The 27,725-nt window shown below is 47.1% G+C and overlaps 1 protein-coding gene across 1 annotated transcript in view; it reads right to left on the reverse strand.

Annotated features, from left to right (window-relative positions):
* ADGRB1 (adhesion G protein-coupled receptor B1) overlaps nucleotides 1-27,725 on the reverse strand; it is a gene marked incomplete at its 3' end in the record, with an annotated part of 218,255 nt that overhangs the window by 159,727 nt on the left and 30,803 nt on the right. Inside the window, exons 2-3 of the mRNA XM_082015056.1 lie at nucleotides 9,476-9,634; nucleotides 1,033-1,140 (exon numbers count right to left, since the gene is read on the reverse strand). Coding sequence (XP_081871182.1) covers nucleotides 1,033-1,140; nucleotides 9,476-9,634 — 267 coding nt within the window. The remainder of the gene's footprint in view (nucleotides 1-1,032; nucleotides 1,141-9,475; nucleotides 9,635-27,725) is intronic.

A 27,725-nucleotide genomic window follows, 5' to 3' on the forward strand; every position in this document is an offset into this window, starting at 1 on the left:
TGCTCCCACTGGAGGGAGCAGATTAAGTGCAGGGTAGCAAGGAAATTCAGACTGTCTTCTGCCTTGTGTTGAAAGCCACAACCTCAGCCATTGTCCGATAACCCCCGGAGCCTCCACACCACTCAACTTCCTGATGCTGTTCACTGCTGTGCACTGGCAAAGTCTAATTTACACCAGAATATGACCTGTTCTCTCTATATTTCACAGCTCTAGCTCTTCAAATCACCTGTCTGAAGCCTTTCTGGAGCACAAATGGTTTTCAAGGTCACTGGGCAATGATTTTAACCTGTAGTCAGGGTCAGCACACCTTACTTTGCCCAAGATCCATGATGTGTTGAGCTTTTGCAACAAAAGACAGCTGTGAAGGGAGAGCTCAAAACTTCACCAGATTGGACTTGACATAGATCTAGGTCCAATTCATTCACATCTTCCCAGATCCCACTCTTTGATAGTATTACATAAGATTCCTCTCCTATTGCAGGAGGGTGGAAGGTCCTACTAGAGAACCTACAAGATGCAAGTCCTTGCACAGCACCCAGTGACAGAAGAAAGCAGTCTGGTTCTCTCCCCATCATGCCCTGCACACCTTCTTCTATGGGCAATGGGAAGGCATGACATGGACATCAGCAAAGAGGCTGTATCACCATAAGGTCAGCTTTGGCTTAATGAACCATGACTGTTTAGATAGTTCAGACAAAGCAGTGACTTAGAAGTAGGCAGGGTGATGAGAAGCTGTTTGTGAGATGCATGGCCTTGTTAGGGCTTTGCGTCTAACCCTTTTTGCCTTTTTGTGTTAATGGCAAAAACACAAAACCTTGTAGGGCAATGGGATGGGAACAAACTGGGTGATGACCATTTGCTCAGTGTGCGACTTGTTGGATAAGCCCACACTAACCTGGGGGGAGAAGAGTTGGTTAGCTGGGTTATTGAAACAGCAAAGCGAGTCAATGCAGTCAGCCCAGCCCAGCTGGGAAGGGCAGTGATCAGGCAGCGTGCCAGCTCCAGAGGCTGTTGCGGTAGGTCAGAGCTTACCTATTTGAGGTGCAGGGTACCCGTAGTGCTGCAGTTCGTCAGTGTCCTCTCGCTTTCTGTTATCTGTGGACCTCAGCGATTGGCTTCTGGAATTATAGCGTCCATTGGCTATGGCAAGGTAATGGGTCATGTAAATACACCTTGGTTCACTCTGCAAGATCTTTCACTACAAAGGTTACATGTATAAAAAACAGTGATCTACAACATTTGGTTGACATGACCATCTGTTTTCCAAACCCAGCACCCCTGGCCACCAGCAGTCCCAGAGGCTTTAGCACTGAGCCAGCCTGCAAGACTTGTACTGGCTGGCAGTTCAACCCCTTGTTTCTCAGTGAGACTTGGGACCATGCAGAATATGATCCCTTATGTCTGGTGTTTAATCAGTTGCAATGACTTTCTAGGGTGTCTGTCCTCTTTGCTGTACTTGTGGAGGAGTTAGCCTTTTCAGATGTGCTGACAATGAATCCCACCTTCCCTAGCAGTGTTTTGAGATCTATGGTGATGAGTGGCAGCATGTTTTGGTGGAAAACTGCCTTGCAACCAACATCTACTTAGCAATGTTCTGTAGACTAAACAGAAAATGCTGAGTGGAGCAGTCAGGTGAGGGCAGGTGAAAAGGAAAGGGATAGCTCAAAAGGATGTTTCCTTCACAGATTCTACCTTACCACCAGCAACGAGGAGAAATGAAGGTCTGGTATCAACAAAATGTCTTATGTACCAACAGACCTATGGTTGCTCACCAACTCAGGTGAAAGAGAGAACCTCATGACACCAGTGTCCTAACTGGAAATGTCCCACTGAAGACCATGGTGTTGAGATCAGAAGGTAAATAGTGCATCCACTGTAAAGTAAAGGCATTTAACTCCTGACTGAGAGCTACACCCGTGTCCCTTCCAAATGTACACTTCTGCCAGCTTTGTATTTGCTTTCCAGGGGGATCAGCACTGAATTTCCTAAAGGGGAAACTAAAACTTCCATTCTCCATGGTATTTGGCATGTTGCAACTCTACCCTCCTTAGTAAATAGAGAAATAACCAAGCAATAGCACCCACATCCTGCCCACCAGTACTGCCCACTGTAAATCAGGAGAGCTCAGCTGACTCCACCAGAGTCATGCAGAAGAGCAGAGTGCAGAGTTGAGTTCAAGTAGTCTGTGATCTGGCAACCAATTTGTTTCCAAAGAGCAAGTACCAGACAGAGGATCTTTTTCCCCAAGGAGGTAAAAGTCAGACATCTTTTCAAGAAGTACAAACTGCCAAGAGATGAAATGGTGACAAATTTTGTCCCAGAACCCTGAGAAAATTAATAAAGGTTAATGAAGCTTCAGTGTGGTGGCAGGAGTCTTTATTGCCATTCAAAACGGGAAAGCAGAGGAGGGGGAGGAATGATTCAGGAAGTCTCTGCCAGGAGCCAGACTTTATATTCAGCAGCTTGGTTCATGGAAGAGGCTTGTCTAGTTTGTGAACTTATATTATTTCCCATTACTATTGCCCAAAAGCAGGACTTAAAGAAGCTAGGAACTGGTCACGCTGACTCCTTCAAACCTGCCCAGCACCGACTGGTTGCAGGCTACTGGTTAGATGGGATGGGGCAGTCATCCACCTGCCATCTTCAAGGGAAAGGCACCAATCACCAGATATCAGGACTGCAAACATCCTGGTATGTGTATATATCTTGTTGTTGTCTGGCTCTTTACTGGAACAGAAAGGGCCAGTGTTTTTTTAATAGCTACAAAGTCATGGGACTTCCCTGTGTGAGATTTATTTATTTTTTTTTAAATGCAAACCTCTAACTAGCTTTCCAATATCCAGTGTCTTGAGTTTGCTTAGGAGGCAAGTTAAATTAGTCCCATATCTGGGACTCATCACAAACCCTTCTCCATTCCCACCATCCATTGCTGGAGATACCCAAACACTTTCATCTGCTCTGATTTAAGTCCTCTTCATGAAAGCATACACATCACAAGTGCACACAAAATCTTCATCTGCAGTAAATCGCATAGGCTTCCCAGATACTTGTTTAGTCTGGGAGGAGAAAGAGGAGCAGGGCAACAAGGGGTATATGTGGAGCTTGGATGGCTTTGTCAGCTGCTCAGAGCAAGGGAAGTGACAAGGAAAACCTGGGATTGAGTATCGCAGAAGCAACCAGTGAGCATGGATGGATGGATGGACAGAGAGATAGGAAACAGGATAGAAGGAAGGAAAGATAAAAAAGCAAAATATAAGTTCTAAATGCAACCCTGGCACCCTGGAACTCCTCTCTCCAGTTATTTGGGCCTCATGTTACTGATATCTCCTAATGACTGATCCTAGTCTCAAAGGAGCTCCATGATTTCCTTTGCTCCCTAACAGATATGAGAAGCCTGCGCTGTTATTCCTTATCCTAATTAAAGGCAATCATGTCTAGTGGCTGGATGCGTGACCCTTCCAACTTGCCCAAACCTCCCTCAGAAAATACTGCATCCAGACCCATGCTGGGGTCACTCCTCTGCAGCATGCAAGCTGCCTCCCCTTTGGAAAAGGTGTTGCAGACAAGCAAGTCTGTCTCCACTTACACAGAGCATGGCTTAGATTTAAGCTGGAGAGTTGCCTTGAATGCATGAAAAAATCAACTGTGGTTCTAAACAGAAGAGGGGAGAAGCCAGGTCCCTTACGCACAAGGCAAAGTTGGTGCAAGTGATGCTCTGCTGTGGGTTTTATGCACCTGAACTTTATCGGGTAGAGGCCACAAAATAAAAGCAGTGGGAAGCTGGTCAGGTTTCAGCAGCCCGCTTCCTACAACAGGGTCAGCGGAGAGGAGTAGTGCCAGGATCAAAGGAAGACCTAGACTTGATTTACATCCCAGCTGTATAAATGCCATGAGGATGTCACATTGCTGAAATATCCAGCACCTCAGAGAAGCTAGCAGGAGGGATGGAACACAGAGATGTTTCAACTGCAAGCGAGGGCAAGCACATGAGATTTTGGAAGAACATAGCTCAAATGTGGGTGGGGAGGATGATCTTGCCATGTTGGCAGCAGTGGGAAGAGGAAGCGGTGACCAAAATTTCTAATGAGAACGTGTAATGTGTCAGGCAGCACCTTACAACACAACCAAGGGGAAAAAAATTGAATGCAGAGACTTTGCAGTGTTGTGGGCCAAGGTTTTAACATCCAAGCATGTCTCACCTGAGCTACCAACTCTGGTGAGTGTACTCTATACTCATCCCCCAAACAAGAGAGGCAAAGAAAATAGCAGGATCATGAAAATTATTCAGGCAAGGTAGAGTGGTGGGAATGAAAGGACAGACCAGAGCAAAGAGTGCAGAGAGATGATTAAAAAAACCCATTAAAATGGGATAAATGTATCTCAGTGTAGTAAAACTGAAGGAGAAGGTGTTGGTTATGGAGTTCCTGGGGCATCTAGCAGCTGCTAAAGGAGTAAAACTGAGAAGGGCAGAATCACTAACAACCCCTAAAAACCAAGATCTCAGCGGATGTAGAAGAGGGGCATTTTGGAGGCTGCTGGACATATGGCAATAGCACCAGCTAAGGAAATGGCCCAAAGCATTTCAGTTTGAACATGAGACTTGTGAAAATGTTGTTGGGTGAGAAGCATGACTCCCAGATATGAAATGTCTGAACCACCATTAAAAGGGGTGACAGAGTGAAGTCTCTGCACGCAGCAGCAGGTCAAGGCGCTCTTCCAGCTTGCAAGGAATTCTAGCCTGGCCTGCAGGGAGTGAAGATGCTCTTACACATGCACAGGATATGTCAGCTTGGTGGTTGCAGCAAAAAGGCTATTTTTAATGAAAATCAAGGGTGGCAGAGAATGAGACTGAGGCTCAGTCTTTTGAATGTCATGTGGAACATGCGTTTCTTCACACCACTAAGTTACACAGCTGAAGGGCTAGGTCCTGAACCCGCTTGATGCTGGAAATCCAGCATGGGTTGATGGGACTGCACCGGTGTCACACTTCTTGCACCTAATGGCAGGATGTGGCCACGCCTTTCCCAGCTTAGGGGAGACGTATCTGCCCAATCTGCATATTCATAAATGTCAGAGATGGTTTTGTGTTGTCTCTGCCAGATGGGATGGCAGGATTTCAGCTGGCTCCTCTGCTGATTTCCATTCTCCAGGAATAAATGCAGGCCGCCTACATCTCTGATTGTTTTTGCATTTCTCCGGCACTGCTGAATTCCAGTGGCAGGGTCAGGCCCATGATGTCCTCCTTTTGGCTTGGATGTTGTCCTGCCACATTGCCCATCTAGCCTCCCTGAGAGGACCCTCTGCATGTCAAGTTGTGAGCAACCACAGCTTTTAGCACCACGCAGCCAAGAGGAACCTCTGGAGCATAGCGGGTGTCCCCTTCCATCCAAAGGGGGTGGACCTGGAAATCTCCTCTGCAAGCACTTGACACCACACTTGGGTTGGCTTTGTTCCCTCCCTCTATAAAACAGCAGCTCCTGGCCAAATCCAACAGGTGGAGGAAATGTCCCCTGTCTGTGCTGGAGAGGAGGATATCACTGGGTCCTTTGCATCTAGCAAGGAAAAATCAGAGTAACAACAAGCATTGAATGTTGTCCTTCAGATTATGTCTCTTGAGCTGAACAGTTGCCATGAAAAAAGGCTCTGCCTAAGCCAAGCTGCTGTTCCCAGACAAAGTTTCCTTTCCAGTTTGGGATGAGCCTTCATTACAGTTTTTCTTCAGTGTTTTCCAGCTTTGGGTTTTGCCCATGGAGATAACTTACCTGGCTCATTCGCCATTGGGCTTGGGTATGTATCCCTGGGGAAATTTAGCCAGGTGAAGATCATCAAGCAAGAGATTCCTTTACATGAAACAGCAGAGATGGTGACCCAAGTGAGTGGAAAAACATAAAGACCACATACAAGTGGCACCTGTGGAGTCATTCAGCCATGCCTGTGCAGTGATTTCAAACAACATTATGGCCTCCAGACAACGTGTTCAGACTCAGCTCTGGGAACCACGTGACTAATACCTGTATTTTGGTGACCAAGCTGCAAGAAGTCACACCTCTTGGAAAGGCTGAGAATCACCATTCCCACTGCTGCATACTGAGACCTGGGGCAGCTCTGGAAGAGGAAGGATGGCAGGACCTGGAGAAGGTCCACCTGGGGGAGGAGCTGCGTGACAAGAAAGGTTAGATCCCTCTACCACATTTGCCATGGCCAGGCAAAACAAAGCAACCAATGAAACAGATCCTCTGCAAAAGTTCATCTGAGCAGCTCCAGGGAGCTGAGTGGCAGCACCCAAAGTTGTTCCCACTGAGAACCTGCCCCAGATGCAATATCAGACTAAGACTTCTCCCTGCTGCTGGAGATCCAAATAAACAGCTAAAACACCCTTGTTAATGAGCACTGAGCTCATTATAAGCATCAGCTCATAATAAGAATCATCTTATGAGCCACTTTGGCAGAAGCAAGGAAGGAGAAGCTAAAGAAAAGGGATGGGTTTACCCTTGTTTTGAAGCTGTTGGCGATTTCTGTGTTATTCTGACCTAACTTGCTTGACCAGCAACTGGTTTTACTTTTCAGTGGTGGTATTCGTTTCCTTGGACAAGTTTCAATTTATCCCCACAGCAAAGAGGAAGATATCAGAGTACTCATCCCTGTTTTGTTTTGTTCTTTTATCAGTATTATAGATGGCCCTTTCGTCAAGGAAAGGACTATTTTTTCCTGTTTGTTTTCTACTAGAAAATTAAGGCGCCATGTACTCCACATGTACCTGGACAGCTAGCCAGGTATTATTACAAGCTACTGAAATGCTGCACAATTCAGGATAAAGATGTTCTTCTGTCCAGGTTTTCTTTTCTTCTTTTTTTTTATTTAAAAAAATCAATTAGAATCAATTTAACTGCAATGTATAATGAACACTTAAGAAAATAACAGTTCAAGTGGAAGAATTAACATCCTACTCATCCCTAGCAAATCTATGAGCAAAAGTCAATATGAGAATAACAGTGACACATTTAAAACAGGATTTCTATGCTACTTTTAAATCTCCTCAGGTTTTGGTACACGTCACAGCAAAGAGAAGAAAATATATGTACAAAAAAATTAAAAGCCCTTCCTGGGTCAAAAGTGCATCTCTCTTGGTCTCATCTGCAAAGGCAACAAGGGACAGATTTACTCAGGACTGAGTTCAGAACCAAATGCACAGCTTTGGTACGTATGAATCGATGCAGGTTTATCTTGAAGTAGGACACAGACTTCAAGATGTGTATGGGCAAGTCTTTTTAGAGACACATCTTCCCTCACATGCTTTCCAGCTTCCCCGAGTGAAAGCATCACAACAGGGCTTAGCAGTTTGTCTGTAAAGAGGCCCTTGGGAAAATTAGTCAGAATTAACTTATTTATTTCAAAGGGATAAATCAGTTTGTGATGCCCCACTCTGTGGGCATACTCTCTTTCCAAACTAGGGCCGTCTCTTCCCAAATAAGCTCAGCTGAACTAACGACACTGCAATTTGATGAAATTGTTGACTGTGTATGTAATGGAAAGAGGACAGGAAGACAAATGAAATCGTTTATTGAGTCATAGCCCCCTGGGGTACAATCAGGTTTTTCTGCACTTAGGATAAGCTTTGCTGAATGTTGTGTTCTGAAAAAGACAAGTGAGTAAATAGTGAGTAAATAGCAATTCATCCTTCACTGCTGTGCTCCACGCAATGAGCGGAGCTGGAAGCACAACCCAGACTTCTAGGCTCTGTGGTTACCCATCATCCCATTTCATCCCTCCTTGCCAAAGCAATCTCAGGAGATCTATCATGAAGAAGAGCAGTTTTGCCCCTGGGGCTGATCAAGGAAACATGTTATGTCCCTTGGTCAGCGGTGGTGAGGCTGGACCTGGAAAATAGTGTCCAGTCCACCCTCCACCCCAATCTCAAGAAAGGTGTGAAGGAATCAGACAGATCCCATGGAGGGCTTTGAAGATCCTGCAAAAGGAGTCTGGTGAGCTAGGTGCTCCCCTTGTTTGTCCAGAACAAGAGGGACACTCTAAGGAGTTTTTTTGCCTCTTGTCCCATGTGCCCCCATATTCAAAGAATGGCCACACAATACCCACCCACAATGCCATCTCCTCCTTCTTGTCCTTCACAGCATTGTCCACCAAGACTGGTGTGGCCCTTCCTCCAACTCTATTCAAGCACACTCAAGTCCCACAGCTGGACCTCCTTTCGGGTCCAGCTTCCAGGTCCTTGCACTCTTAAACCCACTGCCCCAAGCCACAGCTGCGTTGTTACAACTACAAAGTCACCTGCAAGTGTGGGGGACGTTGATTAAATATCCCTAGAGTGTGCAAACCTCATAGGGAAATTAGCAACTGTGAGTCAAAGAAATGAAATTCAATATACTAGAAGGTTTCATTAAAAAAAAAAAAAAAGAAAAAAAGCCTAATTGCAACATGATTTAAATTTATGGAAGTGGTAAAAAATGCATGAAATCATTTTAGCCCTTATTAGAGGAATATATTTATGTCCCTCTGTTTGAACTTCCCCTTTAACAGGAGATACTCCCCTGCCTTTGAAGAAAGCTGAACTCTCTCTAGTTATTTGCCTAGTTGGAGGAGTTATTAAACATTTTCTACTATGAATTTGAAATAAAAAGAAGGGAATAATTATAATCAGCTATTTGCTTGCATTTGCTGGGCTGAGCTTCTTCTGCTGTTGCTTTTTCCTCTTTGTCCTCCTCTCAATTCAGCTAATGCAAAAGAAGAACTGGGGATGACAGTGCCAAAGATTTACCAGCTCAACCCATCGATACCTGACTGCTGACTGGTGTTGACAGCCTGTTCCCTGCTCTGGAGAAGAGGACCTGGAAAGAGGCTGTATTATAGGAGGAGAGTGGAGCATCTGCCAAAGACTTTGCCTTGTTCAAGTCCTGCATTTTGTCTGTCTAATGGCCAGGTCTTTCTCCACATCTTAGCACTGTAGGCAACATTTTGTAAAAGAAAGGGAGAGCAACACTGCTCTTGACTGGGAAGGTGAACTAAAAAAGAACCAAGATTAGCATCTCTCTTAGTTGCGTTGTTTATTTATTTGGGAGAGAAGCCTCAACTGTCAAAGAAGTGCCTTTAAGGGTGTATATTTTGCCATCAGTGGCAGATTTACCACCAGCTTATGAATACCTGATGTAAGCCTGCTTACAGATTCCTATAGATTAACCCTTGTTCTTTGGGGTAAAGGTCTGGATCTGCAGGCGTGTGTGTTGGGAGACGTGTGCCAGTACGTGCTCGTATGCATGCGTGACCGCAAGACAGGCAGGGAAAGGCAGGGCCATGCACAGCCAGAGTCGCATGCTGTCCTGGGCTTGCCACTCTGACACGGCCCTTGGGCAGTTTCACCGTGCCTCTAGAGCATCCTTCATTATTTATGGTGACGAGGCCGAGCTCCTCCTGGGAAGAGCAATCCGCTCACGCGCGTGCAAGGGAACATGCCTCCACTTACTATTGCATGCCTTCCTATTGCACAGCCGTCCTTCCTCCAGGACTCCCTCGCAGACAAGACCTTCGTTGGGAAGGGGCTTGCAGGTGCGCATGCGAGTCTGCAGGCCACCCCCGCAGTCCTTGGTGCAGTCACCCCAAGCCGACCATGGGTTCCAACCACCTGGGCAAAATCCAGAAAACCTCCGTCAGCTTTCATGAGAGCCCAGCACCCAGTAAGCCGACGCAATACTGGCCTGGCAGACCCCACAATGTACCCACTGCCAAGCCCCAAAACTGGGATGTCTTTGGATGTGGTAGGATTAGACACCACAGGGTAGCTCAGGAAGTCAAGAGGTAGAAGGGGAAGGGAGAAGTCTTGCCTTTTCCTTGACTTCTCTTCAACTATTCCCTATCTCTAAACAAGGACTTTGCCTCCCTGGACACCCTGCCCCATTTCTAAATAGTCCAGCTCTTCCTGTACTTGCTGTGGCAAGGAAGTCACTTTCTCTGAAAAGACCGTGTGCCCATTTTGTGGCCTGCTGGCTCCTAACCCCAGAAGGCATTTGCAAAAAACACTTCAAGATACACATCCAGCACCAGTGAGGTTGTCTCTCCTCCCTCTTCTCCCACACAAACACACGTGCATATGTGCAGACAACACAAAGGAGATCGGAAAGGGTCAGGGTCCTACCACGCATTTCCCCCTCAAAAGGACACTCGGTTCCCCATACTGCCCATACCCCCAGTCACAGAGAGGCACAGCTCTCAGGGACAGCTTTGGTGGAGGAATGATATTCCCCTCCAGCAGCTCTGTAGTACCCACAGGGAGCAATCTGTGAGCACCATAAGATGAGGGTGCTTTTTTGGCTTCCCTTCCCAGCCATGCTCAGCGCCGGTGTCAGCAACATGCAGCTTTCCCCCCTGTACCACCAGCTACAGACCTGCAAGTCTGTAAGCCCCTTGCTGATGATCCTGCCACTTGCAGAAGGGAAATGCGGAGCCTCTGCAGCCCTCTCCACCCTGCATCTTTCCAGCTTGCTGCCAGGAGCAATTGGCCCTGGTGGGATGTCCATAAACATTGATGGCAGGATGGACCGTGAAGACCGTCTGAATCTGGCTTGCCTCACACAAGCCAAAACCCTACAGCAAGGCTGCGTTTCACATTGTAAAAAGACAGCCGGGGATCATCCAGGCCCTTCAAGTGATGGATAAGCTGTCATATCCCACAGTGGACAGTTCACTCCTCATCGGGCATATGCAGCAAGCTAAAATCTGCTCTGTAGCAGGCCTTGGCTTCTAACAGCTGGTGACTGCTTCTGCTCCACCGTTTGCCCACATTAATGGGGAGGACCAGAAGTGGCCCTTCATCACAGAGGTGGCCACTCTCCAATAGCTGCTTTTCCTGCTGTGCATTCTCTCATTACCCAGTGCTACCCTTGGAGATGCTTCAGGTCCAAGAATTTCAGCTATGTGCCACGCTCAAGCACAGATAAAGGTAACGAGCTAAAGATGTAGTTTTTGGAAGAGAGGAAACACTAGGAGAAAGACAAATGCTGTTTTTTAAAATAAAAATGAAATAAAGCCCTTCTTTTTCTCACCAACAGCCAGAGATTTGAGAGATGCACATGATCCATTTCAGCTGACCCAGCCTCCCTGAGGCAATGGAGATCATGGCTGTCCTCTGAGCTGTGGGCTCCGCTGCTCCCTACACACCCTAGGCAGGACACCAGCCATGTCTGGAAAAATAACGTTACTCAGCAGCCCAGTTAGGGAATACAGGGATGTTACCAGCACCCCCGTGCACAGGGATGGGGTCTGGACTCATCCACCTCTACAGCATAAAGCTGTGAGTTCATACTCTAGTACCACCAGCCTGTGCTCTAACTTTTGTTTCCAAGACAGAGTGAAAATAAACACATGCTCAGCAATATTCACACTGCTGACTGCAGTGGAAGCTGCTTAGGTACTTAATAATGAGAATAACATGGGAAAATAAAGCAGGATGGAAATGCAGGCTAGTGAACCTGCCAGGAAGGCGCTCAGAGATCGTGGCAGCAGTGTGGAGGACAGAGTTGTTATTGGCACACAATAAATATTTGACCTTGAAGAAGACTGTCTTTTCCGTGAAGGTCACTTTCTCTGCTGGTTCCTTTTCTAAACAGCTTGGGGAAACAGGCTTGTGTCTCCCGTTTCCTGATGGGAGACAGGTTGTGTTTCGGTTGCAAGAGAGGCCATTGACATAATGGCAAGTATCCTGATGCCTCGTTTGAGCTGATCGATAGGATATCTGTAACCAGACACATTTAGGGGCTAATGAACTCTTCGCTTGCCCTCTCAAGGATGTCTTTCTTTAATCTCTCTCCCTTGCATATTAGGAGTGGGGCTGGGGAAGGGAGAAGGCAGCTCCACACAAGCCTTGGCTCGGCTTGCGATTTATTTGCTTGAGATGCTTTTTGAGTCAAAATGCATAATTGTTCCACTGTCTTAGAAGGTTGTTTTATATACTATTTGTAAGCAAAATAAAGACTGGTTGCCCAGACTGATTGCTTGTCATGGTGTCTCCAGTTTGATGATGGTTTATTCAAATCAATCTGCGTTTCAGGATACAACTTATTATGATGACATTAACCCTCTAAAAATATACAGAAACAGGTGTTGCCTGGTCTCACCACAGGAAAGAGTGGGGGATAGTGTAGGTTCATCTTTGACTTCTTCTTACTCTGCTTATCCTCAGCAAAAGGAGAACCAGTCAAAATAAGATAAAAACCATCATGATTTCAAACCCTTAACTGGTATGAGAACTCTTTATGAGGTTGAGTACAGATAACTTCCTTCCTCTCCTTATCCCTGTTTCCATCCCATTTGTGGGATGAAAGAGAAGCTAGAGGAGTACCAGAGCACTTATTAAATCAACATAGGCATTTATAGCCAAGACAAAGGTATTCCCCACTTCATGGAGTAGTCCTTTTTTATCATCAGGTTGTCCCATGGTCCTGACAAATGAAATACTGCATGTTATTTATCCTGTTTATTGGCTGCCAAATAAACCTTTTGTTCTTTTTCTGGGTCTAGTCATTCACTGTTTTAAGTGATTTGTCTTTTTTAGTGGTGCTGTAAACAAGCGGTTAAGGGCCTATTATATGAAGCTACACCCATCCCATCTTTGAGGGGGAAAAAAATGCCATGCCATGAGTAAAACACTTGACTTTTCTGTCCACTATATTAAAGTATCTGGTTGGTGGAGAGGAGTACCTGGGTAACAACAAGTGAATGAGCTACCATGGCTGTGGAGCAGCTGAGCTGCGGCAACACACAAATACTTTTAGCCCAGCGCAGATGCTGCAGAAGAGATACGAGTGGGATTTTGTCACGGCAGTGACTGCACACACGTGCCATTGCTCAGCTCATCAGGAGTGACTTGTTGAGCTGCAACAACCCTCATGGACTCCCCATTTTCTAGGAAACATTAATTCCCACCTCTCTGCTGTACAATTCCCTGTTCTGCCCCTTCTTATATTTCAAGCATGGGGTTGGAGGAGACCTCTCTGATGCTGGGAAGTGAGTAACCCATGTGAAACACAATGCAGAATCCCAGTGAAGTTGATGGGACCCTTTGCAGATAGACCTTTTGCCCCTGGAGTCCCGTTTCATCAGTTCTCAACAAACATCTGCTGATAGATGTGGGTTGAGTTGCCATCTGTCTTTAATCTGGAAATAACGAGTCTGTTGCAACTGCTTTTCAAAGGCACTGACTCCTGTGAAGGTCACATACCTAACCTGTTCTCACTTACCAAAGTTTTGCTTGGCTACAGCCTTGCAGAACTGCAGACCTTTCTCACTTTGCTCTTTATTTGCTTTAATTGGAGTAGCTGTGGCTCATGCCTGCAGCTCCAGAGGTTCCCATCACAACCAGCAGCTATCACCTCAACCACACAGCAAGGTTTAGCTTTTATTTTTTATTTTCTGAGAACAGTCCTAGCTCCTAGCATGAGTTTTGCAAAGGCGGCCGTTGTTCTTGTGGCTGCTGCTCATGGGACTGTTTTGAGTGCCATGGAGACTGTCATTCAGGGAAGTCTTTAATCCAGTTTCTAAAGGGCTTTTTGATCCTCCTCAGTTGGTTCTTAACATGACCACGTACTAAAACAAATTACTTTTCACGCTAGGCTGACTCAATGCATTCTAATTCTCCACAGTTAAATGGAGAAAATTTCAAGATGGTCAGAATCATCCGAAAACCTCATATGTGGCATTTCTTGTTCTGAATCATAAGCAGAGATACCAAAAGAATAGGTCTTTCCTACTACAAATTAGCTGAGAGCGCTCCACTTAGACGCCTCGTCCAAACACCCTTGATCTTTGGGAAGATTTGCATCCCGATCCGGAGTTTATCTTTGCAGCTGACAGCTGCGATGTGGCTCAGATGCCAGTCAGTCAATCACGCCTTTTAATTTACCAGCAATGCCTTAAATTAGATGACAGCGACAACAGCAAAAACTAAGGAATCAACACAAAACAATCAATAGTGAACAGCAAAAGGGTCTTTGCTGACACATTACATCCATCTCCGATTTTGGTTTTTTGGATTTAGCCTCCCACTGACCCCAGCTGCAGACACTTCTTCTTGGCAGCTCTCTCAAACTCAGAAGGCCAGGACATCTTGTGTCTGGAAAACATGCCGAGACTACATAAAGCCACCAGAGTTCTGTGTGCTACCACTGGAAATATTTGTAGTGGATCTGATGTCACAGTATCTGAGGGCCTGAGAATCATCAGCAGTTTGCAAATGAATGAAAAAACCCGTGTTATTTCTTATGCAAATAGGGGGAAGGATGCTGAAAGGAGATTAAGAGTGAGATTGTCTTATACCATCTGAAAGTTAAATTTGTTATATAATGTGGAAAGCAAGAGAGCTGCTCCACAGGGTTTTATCACTCTCCTTTCTTACTATGCTGGGAAAAAGCAAATCCAGAAGGGACTATTTTAAAGACAGCTTTCTATTACACAAAACAGTGATCTTTCCCTGGAGAGCCATGCATTTAGTTTGCTACTTCCGTAGAAGAAGGGAAAAAAAATTTTTCAGCAAGATGTCCCTTCCTCATGCCCCATGCAATGAAAGCCTATGGCAGCACAAGTGAGTTGCTCCGGTGGTTCATTCTCTGCCCTTTCAAAAATAAACCCCACGTAATACTTTGCTGTTTTGCAGACTGTGCAAACTGATACCAAAACTAACCCCCCAAGTTTCCTACAAAGCAAAATCATTCATTCCAGGTCTCCTCTACAACCTTCCCCTTGCAGATGCCAAAGCTTTTGATGAATGGTGTATTAACATGACACCCCCTTTATTGATCTAGTGAGAAGCAAAATGAAAAGGCTGGGGGTGAGTACCCTCTTCTGCCCACTGTCCATACTGTGTGTCACGAGCTCTCTTAGGTTATCTGGCTAATGACAAATGTAATTAAACACAAGAACCCAGAGATGATCAAGGAAACATGACAGGCAGAGGCATCGTGGTAACCCACTGGGTGAAAATGGACCACGCACAAGGAATACCCTCTAAGGATACAGGTCAGTCCCTGGTGTAAGACCTCATAGTGTGAATCATCGTGAAAGACACCCTTGGGAATACCATGCAAACCAGGAGGGTCCCTCGCCTAAAGGGCTGTGGGACTTAATGTTCTATAGAGAAAAGAGAATTTGGTGATGAGAGTTTGGGGATTGCACAAAACTTTTCATGGGATTTTCTGATCTAAGGCTGATCCATGTACAAACCACTAACAAACATCAACCTACACTTGTCAGCAAGTAGGATAAGGCCTGAGACAGGGGCATTGGTATGTGCATCCAGGATCATCCTTTCTCTGCTGTGTGCGTTAACCTCTGACAAACTCTCTGTTAACAACAGCTATAACCATACATTAGGACTCTCCTCTGTGGAAAGGAGCTGGGTGGGGGTGGGAAAATGATGAAGATGCAATAAAAGATCGTGAGTTGCCTTACCAGGGCAAGGTAACCAGGGAATGTCTGTTCGTTGTCTTTCCAATATTGGAACTGAGGGGTGTCAAACGAGACTAGCAGGAGGCAGGTGCAAAACCAATGAAGGACATAATTCACAGACACAGAGCACTGTCAAACTGTGCAATACTTGTCACAGCATGAAAAGGCACCAAAGTTTCTATGAATACAAAAAGTAGCTAGGGAAATGCATGGAAGAGAAACCCACCAAATGCTATTAGATACAAAAACAGCAGCTCTCGCTCCGAAGGTCTCTGGGCTGCAAGTTGCTGAAGGCTAGAAGGATGATGTATGCTTGTCTTGTTCTGCTATTTTCCCTTGGTAGGCACCACTAATAAGATGATATTGGGCTGAAAGACCCCTGATCTGGCCAACAAGATGGTTTCTGGTGCTTTCCCAGTTGCTTCGCCTCTCCCTACCTTAATGTTATTACTATGACTCCCTTTCACGGAGGCGTGCTCAGAGCACAGACAGCTCAAGGTCAAGCCAGTATTCCCCACCACCATTCAAAAAGCTGCTCAGATCACTCACTTCTGGGTACACAAATAAGTGGTGTGATTTTTCAAAGCTGCTGAGTGGACAAAGCTGTTGTTGATTTCCATAACATTCACAAGTCCTTGCAAATGAAGGTAATGAGGCCCGATTTGGACAAACATTTAGGACCAGCTTCAATCTCCCCCTGTTTTGCAAATCACTTAAGGAGGGTGGAAATGAGGCCACAGGGCTCAGCTTTCAAGGAAACCCAGCATAAAGCTGTGCTTATTACATGAATGCCTGCAAATGAAACACTAGGGATAAAGAGAGATTATTTATATGGAAATAGTGTGGGAGGTGGGCAGGGAAATAAGACAGGGAATGTTTAGTCTGGAGCAGGAGATCAAATAAGACCATGGAAAAACCTTCCCTTAAGAAAGCCATAGAGGCCTAATCACTTAACTTATTTCAAAGCAGAGCAGGCAAAATATCAGAGAACAGACTTGTGAAGAAAAATCCAGCATGCACCACCGGGGAGGAATGAAATGCTTTCCCGCCCTGAACCTCTCTGATACTGAATAAATAACATCAGAGCTGAGTTCACACACTGTTTGCTGCTTCTAGTTATTGCAGACCTCGGTGCAAAGCACAGAAGGGACATATTAGCATAGACACATGTGTGCCTCTGTACGTGATAAATATATGAGCACGTTAAAATCTGTGTAGCCCAAGTTGATTGAAGCCTTTCCTGATACGAGTGTCACTATCTATTTTCATAAAAGCTTGTTCAAAAAGGCAGTCAAAGAAGACCATTTGTGAAATTTCCTTTCATGTTCCATCTACCCTGGCTTGAAGGGCCTCGGTTTTGCTGAAGGTGTTTTCACCTTTGAAAAAGTATAAAGCACTTGCAGAACACTGCATAAACCCATAAACGCAGTGACATGTTGTAGTGCCCAGAGCTTTGCAAGCTCCATGCAATTTCAGCTTGTTTCCTGAACAGTATTTCCAGCTGAAGGATTTCTATGGTCCCCAAGACCGCAGTTTCTCAACCCTCCACGAGCTACGGCACATTCCTCTTCGCAAGAGCCCTGCAAGGCAGGGCTGTGCTATTATTGCCTCTGCAAGATGAACTGGGGAGGGGCTGGAAAGCTAAAAGACTTGCCCGCAGTATCAAAGGGCACCTGCTGTACAGCACAGGCAGAAGTTAAGTTTTCTTAAGGTAAGCATCTCGCAGGAAGACACAGAGTAAATCACCCAAGAGGACAACTTAAGACTCAGGTGTGTCCCCCTCAGAGCAGTTTTGCCAAGGAGACGCTGCTCTTAAGACACTATTCGTGGCTCACAGCACTCCTGGCTCCGCTAACTGCTCCCAAGACAGAGCCAGAAATGCAAACTCCAGCACAATGCTGAGGCAGCTGCCTTGGCAGTTATTAAACCAAATATTTAATGACGTTTTGATACGCACAGCCAAACCCTCTTCACACAGAGATGTCAGTAATAAGGATTTTGCCTGGAAGGGGAATGGAGGCGGTTGAAAACCACATGAAAGCGCTCTGTGTGTGTGCACCTCTGAGAAAGGCTGGCGAACAAGCAAGTTGTCAGCAGGCATTTCTCCCTTCGGTGTCCTCTGCTTCGCAGAGCTGTCGGTTACACTCATCCTGCGGTGGGAAGATGCTAATCCTGGCTGCCTTGCTGGGCAGAGGCGGCCTTTACCAGCTCATCCTTTGACACGTTGTTAGTGTTTTTCATAGCAGAAGGGAGCAGGCTTTAGGCTTGTCTCTGTGTGTAGTTTCTGCTTCTGTCTCTTATTAAGTCCCCTTGTTAAGAAGGGGACAGACAGAACGGTTGGGTCACGTACCACTTGGGCGAGGTAAGGGAAGAAATCTGGGGGACTTAAATGCTGATGTGTGTCTAAGGGGTAAGGACATAGTTGCTTGCTGGTTGACAGCTGGCTGAACACGAGCCGGCAGTGTGCCCAGGTGGCCAAGAAGGCCAACAGCGTCCTGGCCTATATCAGCAATAGTGTGACCAGCAGGAGTAGGGAAGTGATCGTGCCCCTGTACTCGGCACTGGTGAGGCCGCACCTCGAATCCTGTGTCCAGTGTTGGGCCCCTCACTCCAAGAAGGATGTTGAGGTGCTGGAGCGTGTCCAGAGAAGGGCAACGGAGCTGGTGAGGGGTCTGGAGCACAAGTTTTATGAGGAGCGGCTGAGGGAACTGGGGTTGTTTAGTCTGGAGAAGAGGAGGCTGAGGGGAGACCTTATCACTCTCTACAACTACCTGAAAGGGGGTTGTGGCGATGAGGGTGTTGGTCTCTTCTCCCACGTAACCAGTGATAGGACAAGAGGAAACAGCCTCAAGTTGCGCCAGGGGAGGTTTAGATTAGATATTAGGAAAAATTTCTTCACCGAGAGTGTGATCAACCATTGGCACAGGCTGCCAAGGGAGGTGGTGGAGTCACCATCTCTGGAAGTGTTCAAAAAACGTGTGGATGTGGCACTTCAGGACATCGTTTAGTGGTCATGGTGGTGTTGGGTTGGTGGTTGGGCTTGATGATTTTGAAGGTCGTTTCTAGCCTTAATGATTCTTAATTCCAACTAGAATTGGAGGGGGGAGGGGCTAAAATCGGGCTCACTAGAGTTGAACCTAGGGGTAGGTTCAACGTGCCAGAGTTGAAATCTATAGCCCGGCTCAGGTGCATCTACACCAATGCACGCAGCATGGGCACCAAACAGGAGGAGCTGGAAGCCATTGTGCAGTGGGACAGCTATGACGTAGTTGCCATCACAGAAACATGGTGGGATGCTTCTCATGACTGGAGTGCTGCAATGGATGGCTATAAGCTCTTCCGAAGGGATAGGCAGGGAAGGAGAGGCGGTGGGGTGGCTCTGTATGTTAGGGAGTGTTTTGATTGCATAGAAATTGAAGATTGTGAAGACCAAGTAGAGTGCTTGTGGGTAAGGATGAGGGGGAAGGCCAATGAGGCAGACATCCTGCTGGGAGTCTGTTACAGGCCACCCAACCAGGATGAAGAGACGGATGAGACATTCTATAAGCGACTGGCGGAGGTCTCGCATTCGCTGGCCCTTGTTCTTGTGGGGGACTTCAACCTACCGGACATCTGCTGGAAGTATAACACGGCAGAGAGGAAACAGTCTAGGAGGTTCCTGGAGTGTGTGGAGGATAACTTCCTGACACAGCTGGTGAGTGAGCCCACCAGGGGAGGTGCCTTGCTGGACCTGCTGTTTACAAACAGAGAAGGACTGGTGAGAGATGTGGTGGCTGGAGGCCGTCTTGGGCTTAGCGACCACGACATGATAGAATTCTCAATTGTGAGTGAAGTAAGGAGACGACTCAGCAAAACTGCTATCATGGACTTCCGGAGGGCAGACTTTGGCCTGTTCAGGTCACTGGTTGAGAGAGTCCCTTGGGAGACAGTCCTGAAGGACAAAGGGGTCCAGGAAGGCTGGACAGTCTTCAAGAAGGAAATCTTAAAGGCGCAGGAGCAGGCGGTCCCCATGTGCTGTAAGAAGAGCTGGCGGGGAAGGCGACCGGCCTGGCTGAACAGGGAGATTTTGCTGGGACTCAGGGAAAAGAGGAGAGTTTATCACCTCTGGAAGAAGGGACAGGCAACTCATGAAGAGTACAAAGATCTCGTTAGGTCAAGCAGGGACAAAATTAGAAAGGCAAAAGCCCAGCTAGAGCTCAGTCTGGCCACAGTCATAAAGGATAATAAAAAATGTTTTTACAAATATATTAACAACAAGAAGAGAGGCAAGGAGAATCTCCATCCCCTACTGGATATGGCGGGGAACATTGTCTCCAAGGACGAGGACAAGGCTGAGGTACTTAATGCCTTCTTCGCCTCAGTCTTTAATAGCCAGTCCAGGTATCCGCAGGGTATTCAGCCCCCTGAGCTGGAAGATGGGGATGGAGAGCACAATGTACTCCTCATAATCCAGGAGGAAGCAGTCAAGGACGTGCTAAGCCACCTGGACATCCACAAGTCTATGGGGCCTGATGGGATCCACCCGAGAGTACTGAGAGAGCTGGCGGAGGAGCTTGCCAAGCCACTCTCCATCATTTATCAGCAGTCCTGGTTAACAAGGGAGGTCCCAGAAGACTGGAGGCTTGCCAATGTGACGCCCGTCTACAAGAAAGGCCGGAAGGAGGATCCTGGGAACTACAGGCCTGTCAGCCTGACCTCTGTTCCAGGGAAGATTATGGAACGGTTGGTTTTGAGAGTGCTCACAGGGCATCTGCAGAACAGCCAAAGGATCAGGCCCAGCCAGCATGGGTTCATGAAAGGCAGGTCCTGCTTGACCAACCTGATCTCCTTCTATGACCAGGTGACCCGCCTAGTGGATGAGGGAAAGGCTGTGGACGTTGTCTACCTGGACTTTAGTAAAGCCTTTGACAGCGTCTCCCACAGCATTCTCCTGGAGAAACTGGCGGCTCGAGGCTTAGACGGGTTTACTCTTCGCTGGGTGAGGAACTGGCTGGATGGCCGAGCCCAGAGAGTTGTGGTGAATGGCGTTAAATCCGGCTGGCGGCCGGTCACAAGCGGTGTTCCCCTGGGCTCGGTTCTGGGACCAGTCTTGTTCAATATCTTTATAGATGATCTGGATGAGGGAATCGAGTGCTCCCTCAGTAAGTTTGCAGATGACACCAAGCTGAGTGGGAGTGTTGATCTGCTGGAGGGTAGGAGGGCTCTGCAGAGGGATCTGGACAGGCTGGATCGATGGGCAGAGGCCAACTGTATGAGGTTTAATAAGGCCAAGTGCAGGGTCCTGCACTTTGGCCACAACAACCCCATGCAATGCTACAGGCTTGGGGAGGAGTGGCTGGAGAGCAGCCCGGCGGAAAGGGACCTGGGGGTGCTGGTTGACAGCCGGCTGAATATGAGCCGGCAGTGTGCCCAGGTGGCCAAGAAGGCCAACAGCCTCCTGGCCTGTATCAGGAATAGTGTGGCCAGCAGGAGCAGGGAAGTGATTGTGCCCCTGTACTCGGCACTGGTGAGGCCGCACCTTGAATACTGTGTTCAGTTTTGGGCCCCTCACTCCAAGAAGGATGTTGAGGTGCTGGAGCGTGTCCAGAGAAGGGCAACGAAGCTGGTGAGGGGTCTGGAGCACATGTCTTATGAGGAGCGGCTGAGGGAACTGGGGTTGTTTAGTCTGGAGAAGAGGAGGCTGAGGGGAGACCTTATCGCTCTCTACAACTACCTGAAAGGGGGTTGTGGCGATGAGGGTGTTGGTCTCTTCTCCCAAGTAACTAGTGATAGGACAAGAGGAAATGGCCTCAAGTTGCGCCAGGGGAGGTTTAGATTGGATATTAGGAAAAATTTCTTCACTGAGAGGGTGGTCAGGCATTGGAACAGGCTGCCCAGGGAGGTGGTGGAGTCGCCATCCCTGGAAGTGTTCAAAAAACGTGTGGATGTGGCGCTTCAGGACATGGTTTAGGGGACATGGTGGTTCTGGATTAATGGTTGGACTTGATGATCTTAAAGGTCCTTTCCAACCTAGTGATTCTGTGATTCTGTGATTCTGTGATTCTGTGATTCTGTGATTATGGATTAATGCTGGCAACCAGTCTGAGTGTGGTAGGATCCAATCCCAGCCTTGACAATGATGGGAGGAAGCAATGTAGAGCTATGTCTGCGCTTGAGGTGTCCAGAGTAAATGACAGGGTTACTACACCAGGATAAGTCATGAAGATAAGGAACGAATCTCTCTTCCTTTTTATGCTCCCAAGAGAGCAAAACAGAACTACAAAATAGGCAGTGAGATGCAGCATCTTCTTCTTTTTTAGGGATTTGGGGTCTTTTATTGGACCATGGTGAGAAGGGAAGGAAACATTCCACTCCAAACCCCATTGGGTTGGGAAGGGATTTCCCTCCTAGACATACCACTCCCAAAGGTGTTAAAAAAAAAAAAAAAAGAAATCTTTAAAGGCATTCATTATCTGTAGGATGGAAAAGATTAGATTAAGTTGAAACCTTGAAATTTCTACTGGATGTAGACTTGGCCTGGGCAGAGTTTGCCCTGAGTTTGTACAGGATTGGTAAATATTAGCAGTCGTAAAGGATGTGCACACAATTTAGAGGCACCGAGTAGCGTACAGGGTCAAATCTTTCCCTGTACGCAATCATGAACTGCGGAGATATGCAAACTTTCACCTCCACACAGGTCTCTGAAGGCCATCTGAGTTATGTTATGAGCCTCTGAAACACCTCATATCCCATTGCCAGTCATTTTCCACAAAACTTATCTCTCTCTTCTCTGGGATACCAATTACAGTGGGCCTTCTGATAGGATATCAGGTCCTTGGCATCACATATCTTGAAGTCTTAGCCAAGAAATCTTTCATTCCTTGGTCTTTGCAGGGTCTCTTTTATTTATCTGATGCCGAAGACTCAGTATTACCATTCTGCTTGCTCTCATTCTGTACTCTTCTGACCATTAATTGAGCATGATTGGATGTTCAAATTAATTAGAGTATTTTGGAAGTGGAGGAAAATGTTTCTTTGAATCTGTCAGTGTTTATGGTAGGAAACAGGAATCTGAGGTACGAGCAGATCCACCTTGGGAATCCTGGCTGCAGATGAATCAAGGGGGGTTATTCTATAGCAAACACCTGGAGTCAGTCACAATGGTTTCATTAGTGTGTCCCATGGGTAACTGGGACCACCATGTACAGTCCAAGGAGAAGGCAGAGATACGTTCAAACCATTGGAGGCACCCAAATGAAAAGCTGCCACCAGATTACTTCATGATAGTTTAAGAAGTTAGCAGCGGCAGTTCTGCATCTGGGACAACAATCATGTGGTAGCTAGCATGCCTTAGCGTCAAGGGCAAGAAATCAATATCATCGATCTTGATCAACATTATAATTAAGAGGTTAATATTGATCTTTTGACATTGATGTTAAGGTGTGGTAGATGCATGAGTCTTTATCATTGCTGCTGGCAATCTGGAGTTGGGGCACTGTAAAACAGACTGCAGGCACAGCAATTCACTCACAGATCCCTTAGCGACATCGGATTATAATGATTGAAACAGTTCTCATCCTGATTCATAAACAAGTGTTCCCAATGTCATCACCTTTTCTATCAATGGTGAGAGGGGATTTCTCACATATGCCTGTTACGTCCCTTCAAAGACACAAGCAAGTGCAACTCCATCTGGTCCTGCAGGCAGCAGGCTCGTGGTCTTATACTGTGTTTTTATCTTGAAAATGAAATAAGAGTTGAACTCTTGTTCTTCATATAATGGCTTGATGCAGAATGGCCTGTGTGGCCATGTTATCTTGTTGCAGGTGAGGTGTCCCTCTGATTTCTCCTGTTATGGCTGCTAAAAGAAAGCCTTTTCCCTCATGAACATCTGAAGCATCTTCATGAACATTTTCTAGCCCCGAGACTGCCAAGCCAGACCCTGATACCCATAATCTTCATCCAACAGAGATCAAGGTCTGTCCTGCTTAAAACCATTCTTTCCTATAGACAAATCTGAGACAAAATTCCCTTGGTCTGAGGTCCTGCTTAAGAAAAGAAAGGCACAACATTGAGAGATTATATCAGCACAGATGATGAGGAGATGCCATGAAGTTTTAACATTTGCCCAGTCATTTGTAAATGATTTTTTCTGTTATTCATATTTGTCATTTACATTCCAGCAGTGTTAAGAGGCCTTGAGTAAGATGAGAGCTGTCCTGGGATTGGCAATCTATGGGCAAAACAGTCGCAGACAGTCCTTGATCCTAAGAGCCTGCATTAGGCAGTGTCTAGATACTGCTGTGATTGGCACTACAGAGTGAGAGAGGTGAACGTGCATGGAGAGGGAAGAGAAGAGTGGGTATGTTAACAGATATACAGAGATTCAGACTACTTTACAAATTATTGACCGTACTTAAATGTTAATCATCATGTGCATTTGCTATTTTTTCTGTGAGAAAACACAGACAAACATCCCTGAGCTGTAAGATTGTCTGCACAAATGGGTGGATTCTGAACAGACCAAGGATGTTATTTTCCTTCCAGCACATTCCCCAAAATTGAGTGGAAGTTAATCCATACAAGAACAGAGGATGGAGACTTGTGGTGGAAGATATCTCTGCATCCTTTTTTTTTCCTTTTGTCACCATTGGTGCTCAGAGGAGTCAGGAGTGGTTGGGTTATCACTGATTGCCAGCACTATTCAGGATGGAGAGCCAATACACCAGGTGATTAATTTTCCTTTAACACTCCATGAAACTAGAAACATGGCTAAATCCTGGCTGGATAACCACATGAATTCAATCGCAGGAGTTCAGCTCTGCTCTCCATTCCTCTGTCTGTGACTCATACCTGAAGCTGGCAGACACACATGGCACATGGCACCCATGGCACATGGCACAAAAGGAATATGGTGGTCAACTCCAAGTGAGAGCTGCAGCCCCTGCAGCCACCAGACAGATACCTGTTTGACTCTGGCCTCTCTTAACATGATTTATTGCCATCATTTCTCTCTCTGCAGCTGTCCACACCGCCTTTCTGACAAGCACAATCCAACACCTCCCCTAGAAATACTGACTGCTTGTCCAGCAATTTTCACTTCACACAAAGCAAACCAAAGCTAATAACTATATCAAATAATTACAAGTGACTGCTGTCTGAGGAGTTGTATCGTATTTTATTTTTCTCTGTGGTCGTTTGGGATGGTCCATGATGGCCAGTAGCAGAAAGGTGGGTGAAGGAAAGATCTGCATTTCGTGGCCTCAGATGGTTCCTAAATGTCTCAGGTTGGATACATCTGTTTAGAGCACATCAGTGTGAGCCAAGAGCAACATCTACTGGCTGAGCTGTTTAGTAAGGCCAAGTGTAGATCTGGAACAACCCATGGATTTTACAGAATCTGTGAGATATTTTTAGTTAGTACCCAAACACAAGGGTTAACACCAGCGATTCCTGGCTGTGGAAGCTGTCATCAAAACAAATATCTCAGTCCTGCACACCTGGACCTAGCTCATAGAATCGTAGAATCATGGAATAGTAGAGTAGTTTGGGCTGAAAGGGACCTTTAAAGGCCATCTAGTCCAACCCCTCTGCAATGAGCAGGGACATCTTCAACTAGAGCAGGTTGCTCAGAGCCCTGTCCAACCTGACCTGGAATGTTTCCAGGGATGGAGCATCTACCACCTCTCTGGGCAACCTGTGCCAGTGTCTCACCACCCTCATTGTCAAAAATTTCTTCCTTAGATCTAGATCTACCCTATTTTAGTTTAAAACCATTGCCCCTTGTCCTATTGCAACAGGCCCTGCTAAAAATGAGCTGGCAGGCCTCGTTGAGAGGGCTTTAAACTAGATTTGGAGGGGGGAGGGGATAAAACCAGGCTCACTAGAGTTGAACCTAGGGGTAGGTTCAACGTGCCAGAGTTGAAATCGATAGCCCAGATCAGGTGCGTCTACAGCAATGCACGCAGCATGGGCACCAAACAGGAGGAGCTGGAAGCCATTGTGCAGCAGGACAGCTATGACGTAGTTGCCATCACAGAAACATGGTGGGATGCTTCTCATGACTGGAGTGCTGCAATGGATGGCTATAAGCTCTTCTGAAGGGATAGGCAGGGAAGGAGAGGCGGTGGGGTGGCTCTGTATGTTAGGGAGTGTTTTGATTGCATAGAAATCAATGATTGTGAAGACCAAGTCGAGTGCTTGTGGGTAAGGATGAGGGGGAAGGCCAATGAGGCAGATATCCTGCTGGGAGTCTCTTACAGGCCACCCAACCACGATGAAGACACAGATGAGACATTCTATAAGCGACTGGCAGAAGTCTCGCATTCGCTGGCCCTTGTTCTTGTGGGGGACTTCAACCTACCGGACGTCTGCTGGAAGTATAACACGGCAGAGAGGAAACAGTCTGGGAGGTTCCTGGAGTGTGTGGAAGATAACTTCCTGACACAGCTCATGAGTGAGCCCACCAGGGGAGGTGCCTTGCTGGACCTGCTGTTTACAAACAGAGAAGGACTGGTGAGAGATGTGGTGGTCGGAGGCCGTCTTGGGCTTAGCAACCATGACATGACAGAATTCTCGGTTGTGAGGGAAGTAAGGAGACGACTCAGCAAAACTGCTATCATGGACTTCCGGAGGGCAGACTTTGGCCTGTTCAGGTCACTGGTTGAGAGAGTCCCTTGGGAGACAGTCCTGAAGGACAAAGGGGTCCAGGAAGGTTGGACAGTCTTCAAGAAGGAAATCTTAAAGGCGCAGGAGCAGGCGGTCCCCATGTGCCGTAAGAAGAGCTGGCGGGGAAGGCGACCGGCCTGGCTGAACAGGGAGATTTTGCTGGGACTCAGGGAAAAGAGGAGAGTTTATCACCTCTGGAAGAAGGGGAAGGCAACTCACGAAGAGTACAAGGATCTCGTTAGGTCAAGGAGGGACAAAATTAGAAAGGCAAAAGCCCAGCTAGAGCTCAGTCTGGCCACAGTCGTAAAGGATAATAAAAAATGTTTTTACAAATATATTAACAACAAAAAGAGAGGCAAGGAGAATCTCCATCCCCTCCTGGACATGGCGGGGAACATTGAGGACAAGGCTGAGGTACTTAATGCCTTCTTTGCCTCAGTCTTTAATAGCCAGTCCAGGTATCCGCAGGGTATTCAGCCCCCTGAGCTGGAAGATGGGGATGGAGAGCACAATGTACTCCTCATAATCCAGGTGGAAGCAGTCAAGGACATGCTAAACCACCTGGACACCCACAAGTGTATGAGGCCTGATGGGATCCACCCGAGAGTACTGAGGGAGTTGGTGGAGGAGCTTGCCAAGCCACTCTCCATCATTTATCAGCAGTCCTGGTTAACAGGGGAGGTCCCAGAAGACTGGAGGCTTGCCAATGTGATGCCCGTCTACAAGAAAGGCCGGAAGGAGGATCCTGGGAACTACAGGCCTGTCAGCCTGACCTCTGTACCAGGGAAGATTATGGAGCGGTTGGTCTTGAGAGTGCTCACAGGGCATGTGCAGGACAGCCAAAGGATCAGGCCCAGCCAGCATGGGTTCATGAAAGGCAGGTCCTGCTTGACCAACCTGATCTCCTTCTATGACCAGGTGACCACCTAGTGGATGAGGGAAAGGCTGTGGATGTTGTCTACCTGGACTTTAGTAAAGCCTTTGACAGCGTCTCCCACAGCATTCTCCTGGAGAAACTGGCGGCTCATGGCTTAGACAGGTTTACTCTTCGCTGGGTGAGGAACTGGCTGGATGGCCGAGCCCAGAGAGTTGTGGTGAACGGCGTTAAATCCGGCTGGTGGCCGGTCACAAGCGGTGTTCCCCAGGGCTCGGTTCTGGGGCCGGTCTTGTTCAATATCTTTATTGATGATCTGGATGAGGGGATCAAGTGCTCCCTCAGTAAGTTTGCAGATGACACCAAGTTGGGTGGGAGTGTTGATCTGCTGGAGGGTAGAAGGGCTCTGCAGAGGGATCTGGACAGGCTGGATCGATGGGCAGAGGCCAACTGTATGAGGTTTAATAAGGCCAAGTGCAGGGTCCTGCACTTGGGTCACAACAACCCCATGCAACGCTACAGGCTTGGGGAGGAGTGGCTGGAGAGCTGCCCAGCGGAAAGGGACCTGGGGGTGCTGGTTGACAGCCAGCTGAACATGAGCCGGCAGTGTGCCCAGGTGGCCAAGAAGGCCAACAGCGTCCTGGCCTGTATCAGGAATAGTGTGGCCAGCAGGAGTAGGGAAGGGATCGTGCCCCTGTACTCGGCACTGGTGAGGCCGCACCTTGAATACTGTGTTCAGTTTTGAGCCCCTCCCTAC

This window comes from Phaethon aethereus (assembly GCF_964289735.1).
Source record: "Phaethon aethereus genome assembly, chromosome: 2".
Taxonomy (NCBI): domain Eukaryota; kingdom Metazoa; phylum Chordata; class Aves; order Phaethontiformes; family Phaethontidae; genus Phaethon; species Phaethon aethereus.